The following is a 13,415-nucleotide window of genomic DNA, read 5'->3' as shown; positions in this document are numbered from 1 at the left end:
ATTAAATGTAAGATTCAGGCTTCAAGTAAGAACTAGTTAAGCTGGTTATTGAGAAAGACTTAATGGATTCTTGTATTGAGCAATGAAATGTTAGATGAGCTGCATGGTCCTTCCAACTCAGAGCTTCTGTGTTTCTAACTGACATTGGGGTGCAGTTCAACAAATAATAATTTGGCTCATGCATGGATGTCAGCAGCTGAGGTTATCAAGTAATAAAGTATTTGCTAATCAGCCCCTACGTTCTCAGTTTAGTTTTCAGTATCCTTTGCAAGTAATGCCATACTGTTAACTATTTGATAGAAGGTGTTCAACAAATGGAATTCAAACCAGGAAAGAATATTTTTTCAATTTAAAAGTACATCAAACATTTTTCAATATACAAGTGTTCTGAGCTGAAGTTAAGCCTACCCATTTGACTGGTAAAGACAGGTAGAATTTCAAAAGTACCTGTAAATAATTAAACATAAAATTGATATCCACAAAGCTCTCTGTTGAAATTACTGAGTATCAGAACTAGCTCCATGGTTATTTTATATAATAAATCTACTAAAGAGTCATTTTTTTCCTGTGCTTCAGCTTCATTGTTTGGCATATTCCTTTTGTAACTAAATAAAACACATTTAAAAGTGGGTGCATGTGTTCATTCAGTATTTCTTTTAATATAGCAAACTATAGTTGCTGTAAAAATATACTTTATAGTGCATGCCCCCCCTCCGATATACAAGTAAATACATAAGCATATAAAAAAGCTGCAATTTGCAGATGATCGATTATGCTGCAGGGCAGGGCATTGCCTAGGCCTTATCAAACCAGTAGCATTTCCAGAATTAGAAGGGTGGATGCACAACTTACTGAGAATATGCTTTCGCTAAAATAGAGCTATTTAACTGCTCAGCTTACTCAGTTTGATACCTAGAATTCTAAATGATGTGCAGATGCTTCTGCCCTCTAGTGGTCTTTAAAAGTGAAATTGAATTTTGACTTTCCAATCCTTGCATTCTTTTCAAATTTTCAAATTCTGAGCAGACAAGTAGCTTATTAGAAATTTCTCTGTATGGAAAACAAAACAAAATCCTTTTGAATGTAGCAAACTGGGTATCAACCCCCCCCCTTTTTCTGGGTGTCATATCTGCTTTTACTTTTTAGGAGTGTTTTTAGGAAAAGGAAGATCCCAAAATGCCATTATTCTTGAGTTTCCTGAATATTTGACTGGAGTTAAACTAGAACTTGCTGATACATGATTACTGTGGGCCTATAAACCAACCTGTGTTTGAACTGAGTTGGTGTCTGCCTGCTGCTATAACTCCCAATCTTGTTTGCTAAAAAATATTATGTATTTGCTTATAGAAAGCGATTATGAAAAAGAGAACAGCAGTTAAAGAAGCAGCTTTCAGGCTGAAATAGATAAGGATGTGCCCTCTGCATTTCTCTGATACATAAATTAGAGAAATGGCTTAAAAATTTGCCTACGTGCCAGTGGTGGTGTAGGACTAGAGGGTGGTGCTGTGTTGGTTTTGTTGGATATCATGCTACATTTCTGATAGCTACAGGGAAAATAAAGACTATTACTTTGAAAGAAAAGTTCCATTATTGTAATCGGTGGATGCCTGAACACATAACTTTATAAACTTGCTCTGATACAATTAGGAATTAAATTCAAAATGCACCTGCCCTTCCTCCATTCATTGGATTTACTGCACTGAAACAATGTAATCTGATAGGTGTAAGGCAACAGTTTATGGGGTTAGCAACATTTATAATCAAACCAGTACTATTGTAATTATCTATGTCAATGTGGTTGATAATAATGTATATAGTATCACCAGGTTAGGGCCATAGAGCACCATATAAAAGGTCATTTCAGATTGATTAATGTAGGGCAATGGTTTAGATATGGGACTTAAGGCCTGACATGATCTTATCAACCCAACCAAGATATTGATGGGGGTAATTATTGGAGGAGAGAGTTCACCATCATGAGCTCTTGGAAGAAAAATAAGATACAAATGAACAAAAATTAAAACACTGGAGGATTTCTGTAAGTACATATATGCAGAGTAGTAGAAGTGTTTGATACCCTTAATGAAAGACTGTGAGCTGATAAGACAGCATCTTCAGGAAATGCCAATGTTTTACAAACATTACAACATTCTGTTGTGGAGGGAACGGCAAGTAATGTATATTTTTGGGATTAAAGTAGGGTTGAGAGCCAGCTCCAAAGGTAAACTAGGAAACTGAAGGGTGAAATTTCAAACTTTTAGTGCTAGAGGAAAATATAAATTATCTTCAGTCAAATGTCATGTGTGATTTTGCTTCCTTTGAATATTTTGCCACATGCTGAACTCTTTCTACAATCAAATTTTTCACTTTGGGATGTTTAATCAAGGGTTTGTGCTTCCTTCTAGTGTTTCCAATTCCACTTGACCAAAAGACAGAAGCTTAGCTTAGAGCTGATTAAAGGCAGGATTTCAGCTTAAAAATAGGCAGTTGTGGGTCACTTAGATACCCAAGAGGACGCCCCTGAAGTCTGACCCACTTCGTACAATGAAGGAGGATCCCGTTGCATTATCTATGAAAACTGAAGCATATTGGCCAGCCTATAACAGAGAAGTTCAGAGTTAGTAACTAGGTTCACATCTGTGCTAAATCATATGGTGTTTTAATTATGGCATGTTAAAGAACTAAATTGACTAGCTTCACCTAACATGCTAAGCCAAATATAGGCAAGCCACATTATGGCCAATATGATGTGTAATAACTTCAGACATTGAATTGAGCACAAACCTTGGATTTAATTGGCTTTACCTAGTTTTGGAAGCACATTCCGAAGAGGAAAAAATAGGTAATTTTTATTAGAGTGTGGCCTCTATTGTCCTCATGTCATGAAATGTATTCTTTAAAATAAAATCAACTTAAAAGTTGGATATTCCTGAAATCATATAGATTTTTAGCATGCTTGCTTGCTCTCTGTCTGAAGACTCACCTGCAGAAAGAGAATTCCACTGACTGAAATAGTGAAATATCCACTGGCTTTGTCCAAACTGCTGACTGTTTCCAGAGAACTGAAAGTAAGATAACAGGATCTTTAGTAATGGATGCCAGAACACAAAGTGACCCCTTTGTAATTAAACAGTTTGCTCTAAAAATCACATCCAATCTTGCTTCCCACTACATTTCTTTTATAAACCTGTTTAGCTGTAGATAAGAGATTAAGTGAATTAACTACATAGGTAATTAATGATTACCTATATTGGGATACATAGGCAGGCCAGGATGCAACAAAACCGAAAAACAGATGCTTTCCAAACAAAAATATTTCTATCCCAATCAATCACCTTTTCTGGCGGCAGAGTGACTCGACACAGATCAGCAAGCGCAGGCGATCTCGGGCCCGTGACTGGTACTTTGTGGGATGTATTTGAGGAACTGCAAAAGGTAAGAAAGAATCAGGCTGGGCTGCAAAGAGTGCCAGTAACTAGGAAATGACCCCAGATGCTGGACATTATTAAGGGCGTTGCTTTAATATGCTTATTACTGTGTTTTCCCAAAAGTAAGACTTACCCCGAAAATAAGCCCTAGTTTTGGGGCGAGGCACATGTCTAAAAATCAAGCTAAGGTGGGAGGGGGTGGAGCTTACCATTGCAGCCAGGCCTCCCATGGATAGATACTATGGATTCCATAGCTCAGTTCCCGGCTGCAGAGGCCTTCCGGAAAGGCTTTTGACTGCAAAATGCAGGCCGAGCTCCATTCTCAGCTGCAGAATGAAGCAGTTCCTTTGGCCGCAGAAGTAGTGGGCCAGCTGGGTGGGGCTGTCAGTGCCACTGCTGCGAGGTGAGTGGAAAAGACACCCCCCCAAAAAATAAGATCTGGTGCCTCTTGGAGGCCAAAAAAATAAAAATAAGACTGGGTCTTATTTTCGGGGAAACACAGTAGTCCAGTGCCCATCACTATTTCAGAGATGAGTCAAATAGCATGATCCACAAACTAGACTTTTGTAGTTCCCGCCTGCTTTCGTTGCCTGAAAGAACACTAAGAGATCTAAACAAACTGATCAGCCCATTTCATCCCTGAGTTAGCAAGTATGTATGTTTCTATGACTTTGCTAGTAATCTGTATATCATCCATTACTGCCAATTTTCTCCCTGATGCTAAATCTCCTTGGGATTTAGTATTACTTATTTTATAAAAAATTCATATGAGCTCAGATTTCACCCTTCTATGGGCAGAATTACAGTTTGTTTGTTTTTATAGAAAAGTTGTTTGGTAAAATAAAAACAACTTACCAATTCTTGATTTTTAGCTTGTACAATGAATAAGCCAATATTTATTTCAAGTTAAACACTTACCAACATACAGTCTGGCACTGAAAATGTAATATCCACTGACGGGGGCCATATATTGACCATTGTTTAGGTTCAAACCTAGGCCACGATGGAACAGCTCTTCTTTCTTAGGCTAGTATCAAGGAAACAAGAAGGTTTCATTTAGTTAAATTTATTTACAAAGTTCAAAATATTAAACATATTCCAAAATAGTCAACTAAAAGCACAAGGTAAGTGGGATGGAAAACTCAAAGTCCATTCAGGCACAAATAAATCAGGCAGCTGTGATGTCCAATGTTAAGTCCATTGCTATCTGATGGGAATCAAAATCAAACAAAATTTGACAACCCTGTCCTGAAAATTACAGCATGTTCCGTATTAGACTGGCCCCAAGCAGGAGGTTAATAGGGGCTTTCTTGGTAGAAAATGCAGTTGCATGCCAAAAATAGTCTTAATTCATGTTTTTCAAACTTGACAACTTTAAAATGTGTGGACTTTAACTCTCAGAATTCCCTACTGGCATGCCAGCTGCCAAATTCTGGGAATTGAAGTCCACACATCTCAAAGTTGCAAAGTCTGAAAAACACTGGTCTTAATTGTCCCATCTGATTGTGCCACATTATTTGATCTTTCCTCTAAAATAATCAATGACAAGACATTGAGACTGGCTAATGAAAATTCCCTTCTATGTGTCCAGGACAGAGAAGATATTATAATGAGAATTAGATAAGGAGAAAAGTTATTACAAAGACCACTAGAGTCATAAAAAAAATATTATTCTTTTCTGCTTCTTTGTTCTGCATGGAGAGTGTTCTGTATAAAGAGTGTTGCAGAGAACAGGGACCAAGTATTACTTATTTGCGAACATATATTTGTTAGTATAACCATGGTTGGGCATAGCAGGTTGGACCCAGATTTATTTTGAGAACATTCTTAGGAATTAATGGGACTTTAAATCAGTAATGATTAACATAAATGCAAATAATGTACCAAAGCAGGTCAAATGACAAGTTTAGTAATCAAAAATCTCTCCATCAGCAAAGTGGACATTTAAGGCTTTCGGGGATTTTTTCCAATTGGGGACTTCTTTTGCTTTAGTTTTAGCAAGGTAATCTTTACTAGTTAGCTCTTTTCAGTGGAAAGACTTATTCATTTAGCATGAAGGGTAAAAAAACCAAATCTTGCTGCTAAATTTAAAGGTGCAATCTTATGGTGCTAATGGGCCCACCAAGGGGTGGGGGAGGTGTAATATGCAGCCCATGGATTCCCTGTCTTAATTTAGAAACACTGAGGTAAAAACTATCTAACCATCAAATCATATTTTTTGCTAGCTGAACTCTGTACAGTATGCGCTTGCTCTGATCTGATAGGACTAACTGGGAAGTGTGCTAAGTGTAAAATAAACTAGATATTACCCACAGTAATTTTCCAACAAGCATATTGGTGAGATGGCAGCTATATACATTTGAGAAATAAATAAATAAACTAAGGCTAACCCACCATCATTTAATGTTATAGACATCATGGACAGGCTAATCCAGCAACCTGGCCCAAAATGTCAGGGTTGTATGAAAAGTCAACAGGCTTGGGACCATCTACATCTCAGAGGTATGTACAGATAGTCCTTGACTTATGACCACAATTGAGCTCAAAATTTCTATAAGCAAGTCATTTGTTAAGTGAGCTTTGTCCTATTATATGACCTTTCTTGCCACAGTTGTTAAGTGAATCACTGCAGTTAAGTTAGTAACAAGGGGTTGTTAAGTGAATCTGATTTCCCCATTTACTTTGTTTGTCAGAAGGTTACAAAAGCTGATCACATGACCCCAGGATACTGCAACCGTCATAAATATGAACCAGTTGCCAAGCATCTGAATTTTTATCATGTGACCATGGGAATGCTGCAACAATCATAAGTATGAAAAATGGTCATAAGTCACTTTTTAAAGTGCCGTTGTAACTTCAGTCACTAAACAAACTGCTATAAGTCAAAGACTACCTGTAATACCAAAAAGCAGATGCCATGACAGAGAAGGGTACAATGGGAGAACAATATTTTAAGGAAGGAGTCTGGAGCATGCTGTTGAATATTATAAAGATAATTGAAAATAAATGGTGTCACAAATAACCCAGGCCTATGTAATGAAAAGCTTTGTAGATGTACTTGAATTGCATCCGGAGGCTCTCTGGGACCCAGTGCAGGTCACAGAGCAATAGTGCTACATAGGCATACCTTGATGAGATCAGAATCAGAATCAAAATAGAGCTGGAAGGGACCTTGGAGGACTTCTAGTCCAGCTCCCTGCTCAAGCAGGAGATCCTATACCAGTGATGGCGAACCTTTTAGAGACCGAGTGCCCAAAAACTGGCCCCGCCCCCCACTCCATCCCTTGTGCTGCCTCCCGCAGGGCCACTCACCGCCTCCAGGGCCTGCCGCAGATCACCCAGGCAGCCCAGCAGCACTATGGCAGTCACGCCCTCTGCCCGCGCCCTGCAGCATCAACTATGTACAATGGGGTGTGAGGGCAGAGTCTTCTCTACGCTGCCTGGCTGCCATGTCCTTGGATGCACTGCTCTGCGTGGGCCACGCTCAAGGGCGACTCTCCTTCAGGGGAGTGCTGGAGAGGAGGGGGTCGTGGGGGGAGGCATGGCTGGGGCAACAGCACGTGTGCCCACAGAGAGGGCTCTGAGTGCCACCTCTGGCAACCGTGCCATACGTTCGCCACCACTGTCCTATACCATTTCAGACAAGTGACTGTCCAGTTTCTTCTTAAAAACCTCCAGTGATGAAGCACCCACTGTTTATATAACTAAGGATTGTATTAGCTTTTTTGGCTGTTGCCACACACACTGCTGGCTCATATTTAAGTGATTGTCCACTAGGACTCCAAGGTCCCTCTCACAGTTACTGTTTTTGAGCCAGGTTTTTGAGCCAGAGGGAAAAATGAGAAACAATGGTTGGAAACTGATCAAAGAGCGAAGCAACCTGGGATTAAGGAGAAACTTCCTGACAGTGAGGACAATCAACCAGTGGAACAGCTTGCCTCCAGAAATCATGGGCGCTCCATCACTGGAGATTTTAAAGAAGAGACTAGACAATCACCTGTCTGAGATGGTATAGGTTCTCCTGCTTGAGCAGGGGGCTGGACTAGAAGACCTCCAAAGTCCCTTCCAGTTCTATTCTATTGTATTCTATTTTAAACCTATGCTGGCAACTATTATAACTTTGTTTCTAGATGTTCACGGATCTGTTTTTTGACTATTGAACAAAGGTTGAGTGACTGTGAACAGAGCTTCTGAAACCAGGAATGGCTACAATTGGCACACAAGATGGATTTGTACAAAGGCCCTTCTCACTATATTGCTACCTGCTCTTGAAGCAGGAGTTATGAAAGAATGAAGATACCTTTTTTATTCTGATGATTCTTAACTGCATATATTTGGGTGACCCATTCAGCAGATTTATATAGATGTTAAAAAAGAGTGGAGAGTGAAAAGCCCTGAGTAACCCTACAAAGTAGGAATGTAGGACTAGATATTTTCTGTCCTAATAATACCAACTGGAACTGGCTCTGGAGAAATAGAACCACTACAACTTTGTGTCCCCCCCACAACTGTCAAAGCTGGTCCATAAGGACACCATGATCAATTGAATAAAAACTTCTAAGAGATCAAGAAAGAACAGGGAGATACCACATTACCATCCCAACCTCACTAGATATCATCCACAAATGCAATTAATTTCATCTCATTACTATACTCTGGTCTGAAACCAATTGAAAAGGATCCAGACAATTTCTTCCAGGTTCCTCTGAAGCCGACCACTTTCTCAATTGGAGGCAGGACAAAAATGGGATACAGCAGTTGATTCTTGAGGAGGGGATGATCTATTGCTTCTAAGAATTGGCAAAACCACCTTATCTATCAAGGATGCATTTACCATTGCCTGGATTCAATGATCCATCATCTCCTATGGGGCTTTAACTAGCCAGGAGGGTTATGGATCTAATACCCAAGTGGGCTCACTTAGAGCTCAATTATTGTCTCTACTTCTTCAGAGTAGCAAACTTGAACACTTTCCAGGGAATTAAGCAGGGCTCTCCAGAATCTACATGCAGAAGGAGTCCACACAGATGCAATTTGATCTAAGACTGTTACCATCCTTTCATTCCAGACAACAAGTAAGGCCTCATTTGAACTGTGCATTAGAAGCAGAGCTACCCAACTTTCCTTTTGCTACTCACTATATAATAAAGTTGAAGTTCTTGAAGGGACCGTCGATCCACTGAAATGTTCTTCTGGGTCTGGCAGTGGAATGCTGCTTCTATTCGTTCCCTGCTTTTTATCAGTGGGACTCTATTTTGGGGAAAGAAATTCTCTTCTTTTCCATCTCTAGCTTCTCCATGCTGGCACTTTTTGCTGGTGGTTTTCATATTGATCCTTTCTTGCTTCCTAATTATTCCTGAGCAGTCAAAAATACGAAGATTTATAACAAATTTGCCCCATTATATCTTATTATCAAAACATGGTTGACTTGATTTTGATTTTTGATTTTTTTTTATTACCAGAGTATAATTTGTTTGTGAGGCAAAAGCTGATGGAAGCCCTCTTCAGGCAATAGCTTCCCATACATCACACCAGGAGAGATCTATATAGTCATTCCCTTCTCCAACTCAAGCTGGTTACCTTGCTGAAAAGCCAATGTGACTATCTGCAGCAAAGCGTCTGAATAGAGCTATGCCTTTCAAGAATTTCCATGAATCCAATTCAAACCCTGTGCTCTCCGGATTCCAACTTATGATGGCTGGATGGATGGATGGATGGATGGATATACTATGTGTATGTATGTATGTATTCATGCAAAGATACCTCTTATGCAAAATACAGACAACTGCACTGTATTCAGGGAAACTGGTTCTTTAGTGATGTCATCATTACAGTTTGGAAGGAGGAAGGGCTCTCACTGCTCCCTGTTGAATTCTACACAGGAAGGTATTGCCTATATAGGCTTTTGGATCTCTGCTACCTTGGGCTACGATATTTTTCAGAGATATACTTAATTTATTATGCTCTACTGTCTTCATCAATCTGGTTACTTTTAGGCATGCTGGAACTACAATAGCCAGATTTCCTAACCAGAGAGTTGCAGTTTCACAACATCTAGTGAGATCAGATTAAAAATAAAACATCACTCCCAGAATAGTAACCACAGGCTATTATGAATTTTGTCCTGCTCAAAGCTCACAATTTAAGAATAAGAGCACTGGTGTCTTTTTCTGGGTTCTAAAATTCCTAGGAATTCATAGCACACTCCCCTTGTAACTGACCAGCCATGCTACTCTTTATTAATTGTGACTAGGCCTCCAAAAGCCTGAATGATGAATGAATGAAAAGCTTCCTTACTCCAGCTGCCATCTACTCTAGCCATTCCATTATATCATTTGTCCTTGTAAAAGGAATTTTAAAAAGTTTATCCCTAGAATGTCAATTGAGACAATCATACTATCAACACATAAAATCAACTTATTCACATTCAATATATTTTAATTTAATTGCACCATAATATATTTGCTTGGAGTGTAGTAATTTTTGTTCCCTACCTTTGAGCAGCAGCTGGAACTCCCTCAGCAATTTCTCCTGAATAATAGTACTGGTATCTGGACGAGGTTGTGCTGACTCTGCAGCCTCTAACAGGCCTGGAATGCCAAACTAGAACCCAAATTCACCACAATAATTAGGTTCTACTCCTTCAGGTCCAAAAATAAAATCTTTTATCTCCTATTGTCCATATCTATGGCACCCATTTAATTAATTTGTGTTTGTTCCTTTCTTAATTAATCAGTCTCAAAACATTTTGTAATCCCTCTGACAAGGAACAGTGTTACAAATTGAACACAATATCACCTGTAATATCTGAACTATTATTCTTGGACCCCTCACCCACGTACGAATCAACTAGTGCAAATCCTAAATATTTCACAGGCTGTTCTGGTAAAATCCAGTGAGAGGAGATTAAAAAAAAAAGCAGATATGCTTAATTATGGTCCAGAGTATATATAAGGTAGTCATAGCCCCCATGGGATGGAACTTTGATACAGAGCTTACTGGGATGGGTTGTCTGCTGTCATCTCTCTGGGGTTCCCTGACTGGAAGAAGGGGCCCAAGGTCTTTCTTTGTCTAGGGTTATTTTTCAGTATTCCTATATATTCTTTGATTGCTGCCTCATGTTATGTGATTATGTCATTTCTTTGTACTGCTTTGAATAAATCCTTAAGTATCCATACTCTTGTGGTCAAACCTGCTGTGTTGGGAACAGAGCAATACAGTCAGGCACACAATTAAGTAACTTTCCTTGGATTTGTTGTGGAATACCTGTCAATTGTCTCATTTATCATAGTCAACTATCCAAGAAAAAAGATGAAGAGTAAGTGAAGAAATTGAACTAGAATTCACTACCAAACTTGGCCAGCACAGAATACATGCTCTAAACACTGATTAGCTGCAGTAACCCAACCACACCTATTTCTGTTTGTCTGGCTAATAGAGAAGGAACCAATGTAGCCTTGTGGTAATCTTGTGGTTCGTATGCTTATGCAATTCTAGGAAAAATGACCAATACTCTATATTTTAAAAAGGATGACTTTTGACTGTGTGTTACCAGAACTAGTTAGGAGATTTGGCTGAGCTAGAGACTGAGGTTGTGGGAACAGGACTTCAAAAATAGGGAATATCAAAACATAGATAGCATGGTTAAAATTGCTTACCTTAATCTTTCTTGACTTGTTTTTATTCATTTTTTTGCTCCTCACTTCATTGTTCATGAGGAGCATCCAAGCATTTCGGGAATCAGAGCTATGAATTTTTTGTGGAGTATTTTCCTTTGCATAATAAGAAAAAAGTTTAAAAAAGAAAAAATTAAAGCAACTATACAGGTTGATGACAAAATGTCGACCTGGGAAAACAACAATATCTCAAAAAACACTGAGAATTACCAATATCTTTATAACCTGCTGTTCCAGATATGAGTTAGAAAATTATTTGCTATCTGGGCTAGTTTTTCTAAAGTAATATACTCATGTTCGTTGGAATATAATTTTTCAACATTTCTAACCAGTTGGCCATGGCTGAAAATTGTGGAAACTGTAATTTAGCAAACCTAATAGTCACTAAATTGGGGAAGACTGATATGAATTATCTGTTTAAATTGCTGCTTCTCATTATTCAAAAGAGAATCTGCAAGTTCCTGCCATAAGAATTATTGATCAGATTGGGTTTTGCAGTGTTTTGTCTCTCAAAACATATACACCACTGTCATCTTTGAGGATACTTTCCATCTACATTTTAATTGATTTTTTCTATTTTCTTGTTAATAGGTTGTCTAAAATATTCCTAATAAACTTATCAGATAAATAGAGATTCAGTGAGGTTCCTTAAACCATCTTATCTTTTATAATTCTCAGAATGACTTACTATTGATACAAAACTCTCCCTATTTCTTTTTTCCTAAACATGTTCATATTTCCTGATCCATAAATTCTAACTGTTGTAGTCAGGAAAGAATCATATTTCAGAATGACTCCAGTTTCCTCACAGTCAGAAAAAAATTACATCAAGTATCTTCTAGTTTTGAGTTGAGTTTGAAGTCTGGTGATTTCAGGTTACTGCCACATAGCTGTCTTGTTAACAGCAAAAGCTGTTCCCCTGTAACTTCTAGTTACAACTAATAATGTCTAAACAAGACCAGCCAGGCACAAAACTGAAGTGCCTTTTTTCCAACGATTTTCAGTGCAGTGTTAATACAAAGATTCCATCACACTCAACATAACTTATTTCCAAGTAAATATGTATAAATTCCTATAAGAATCAATTATGACTATGACAAGATAGATTAAAACGCATACTTTTATATGCAAATTGTTCACCACCCAACATCTAAAAGCAAAATCCATTTTGATAATTGAGCACTGTTTCGTTTTCTCTAATGTTCTATTCCAGTGCTATTTCTATGCCATATCCATTGTAAGGGAATTCTTCATCAAGGAAGAATTTTCAATTTTTACTAAGAGGTGAGGTGGAAGAAGCCTCCAGTTAGTAAGAAGGAAGTAGCATATGAAAAGTTCTTACTGAGTCCTGGGATGATGGCAAGGGACGACTGCTCGTTTCATTCCACCGGGGTGCCTTTTCCTGGTTCCTTCTGTCTTCCTGTTTCTCATTTTCCACAGTGCTAGCACAAAAAAACATTGCTAGTAGACCCAGAGCCAATAATTGAAGTGGGCAGCCAGAAAGGAAAGGCTTAGCCATATTCTGGCACATAATTGATCCCTTGGTTTATACAGAGAACTAGAGTTAGATATGACTGGGAACTTCTCAGGAACACAAAGACAAAGTTTATCTGTGGTCTTTTTAAAAATATACAGTAGTCTGTATATCTGTGAAAATCCCACAAAGGAATATTAACTGCAAGCAAAAGTTATCCAATGTATCTTCAATAATTTTTTTCACAGAAGACGTTCAAGAATATCAACATTTTTCTTTTTTTAAAAAAAAGCTTCTAAAAAAGTAACTGCGTGAGTACACACACATCAATTGCACCTGATCGTTAGATCAGAAAGAGCATTTCAGTTTCTTCTTCAGGGTCAAAGATGGGGAAGAGGTTATCATAGGACTACTTCAAAAGCAGCTCAGTAGCAGAAATCAGGAGTTTCAGGCTGCCCTTAAAGAAATGAGCTAATCCAGATGGTACAGAAGCGGTTTGCTCTCTTTCTCCTGGATCCTTAGTCAAAGCCTAGATAAAATTGTATCAAAACGACAGAAGTCCCATGATGGTTCCATTCACAGCTTTGGCTGCCTGGGAGTGCTTGGCCCAACCTCTTTTCAGTGCTCTCTTTGTCAAACCAGGGACTCGTATGCTTGTCTGATTACATCCCTACTGCCACTCTGCTCCTGTCTGAATATCTTTGCCCAGCTTCCCTTCTTTTAATAAGCTTGAATTCCCCGCCTCACCAGAAAGGTCCCTTGTCCTAGAGAGCCACCTCTTGGCACCAGGAACAAATTACAAAAGCAGAATTCGTGAGGAAGCTCAACAGCATCTGG

The 13,415-nt window shown here is 38.6% G+C and overlaps 1 protein-coding gene across 1 annotated transcript; it reads right to left on the bottom strand.

Moving 5' to 3' along the window:
• Window positions 1-2,207: 2,207 nt before the first annotated feature.
• On the bottom strand, window positions 2,208-12,702 carry ERFE (erythroferrone). The gene is made up of 8 exons (XM_029283691.1): window positions 12,447-12,702; window positions 11,087-11,200; window positions 9,923-10,031; window positions 8,567-8,784; window positions 4,347-4,455; window positions 3,336-3,426; window positions 2,984-3,062; window positions 2,208-2,597 (listed from the first exon to the last, which is right to left on the bottom strand). Exons 1-8 carry the CDS (start codon window positions 12,633-12,635, stop codon window positions 2,499-2,501), a joined length of 1,008 nt encoding a protein of 335 aa, XP_029139524.1. The 5' UTR covers window positions 12,636-12,702; the 3' UTR covers window positions 2,208-2,498.
• Between the last annotated feature and the right edge of the window lie 713 nt (window positions 12,703-13,415).

Source organism: Protobothrops mucrosquamatus, unplaced genomic scaffold (assembly GCF_001527695.2).
Source record: "Protobothrops mucrosquamatus isolate PMUCROS unplaced genomic scaffold, P.Mucros_1.0 scaffold183, whole genome shotgun sequence".
In the NCBI taxonomy this organism is placed as follows: Eukaryota; Metazoa; Chordata; class Lepidosauria; order Squamata; family Viperidae; genus Protobothrops; species Protobothrops mucrosquamatus.
The sequence above is the reverse complement of the archived record's forward strand: the minus strand, read 5'-3'. Positions and strand labels throughout refer to the sequence as shown.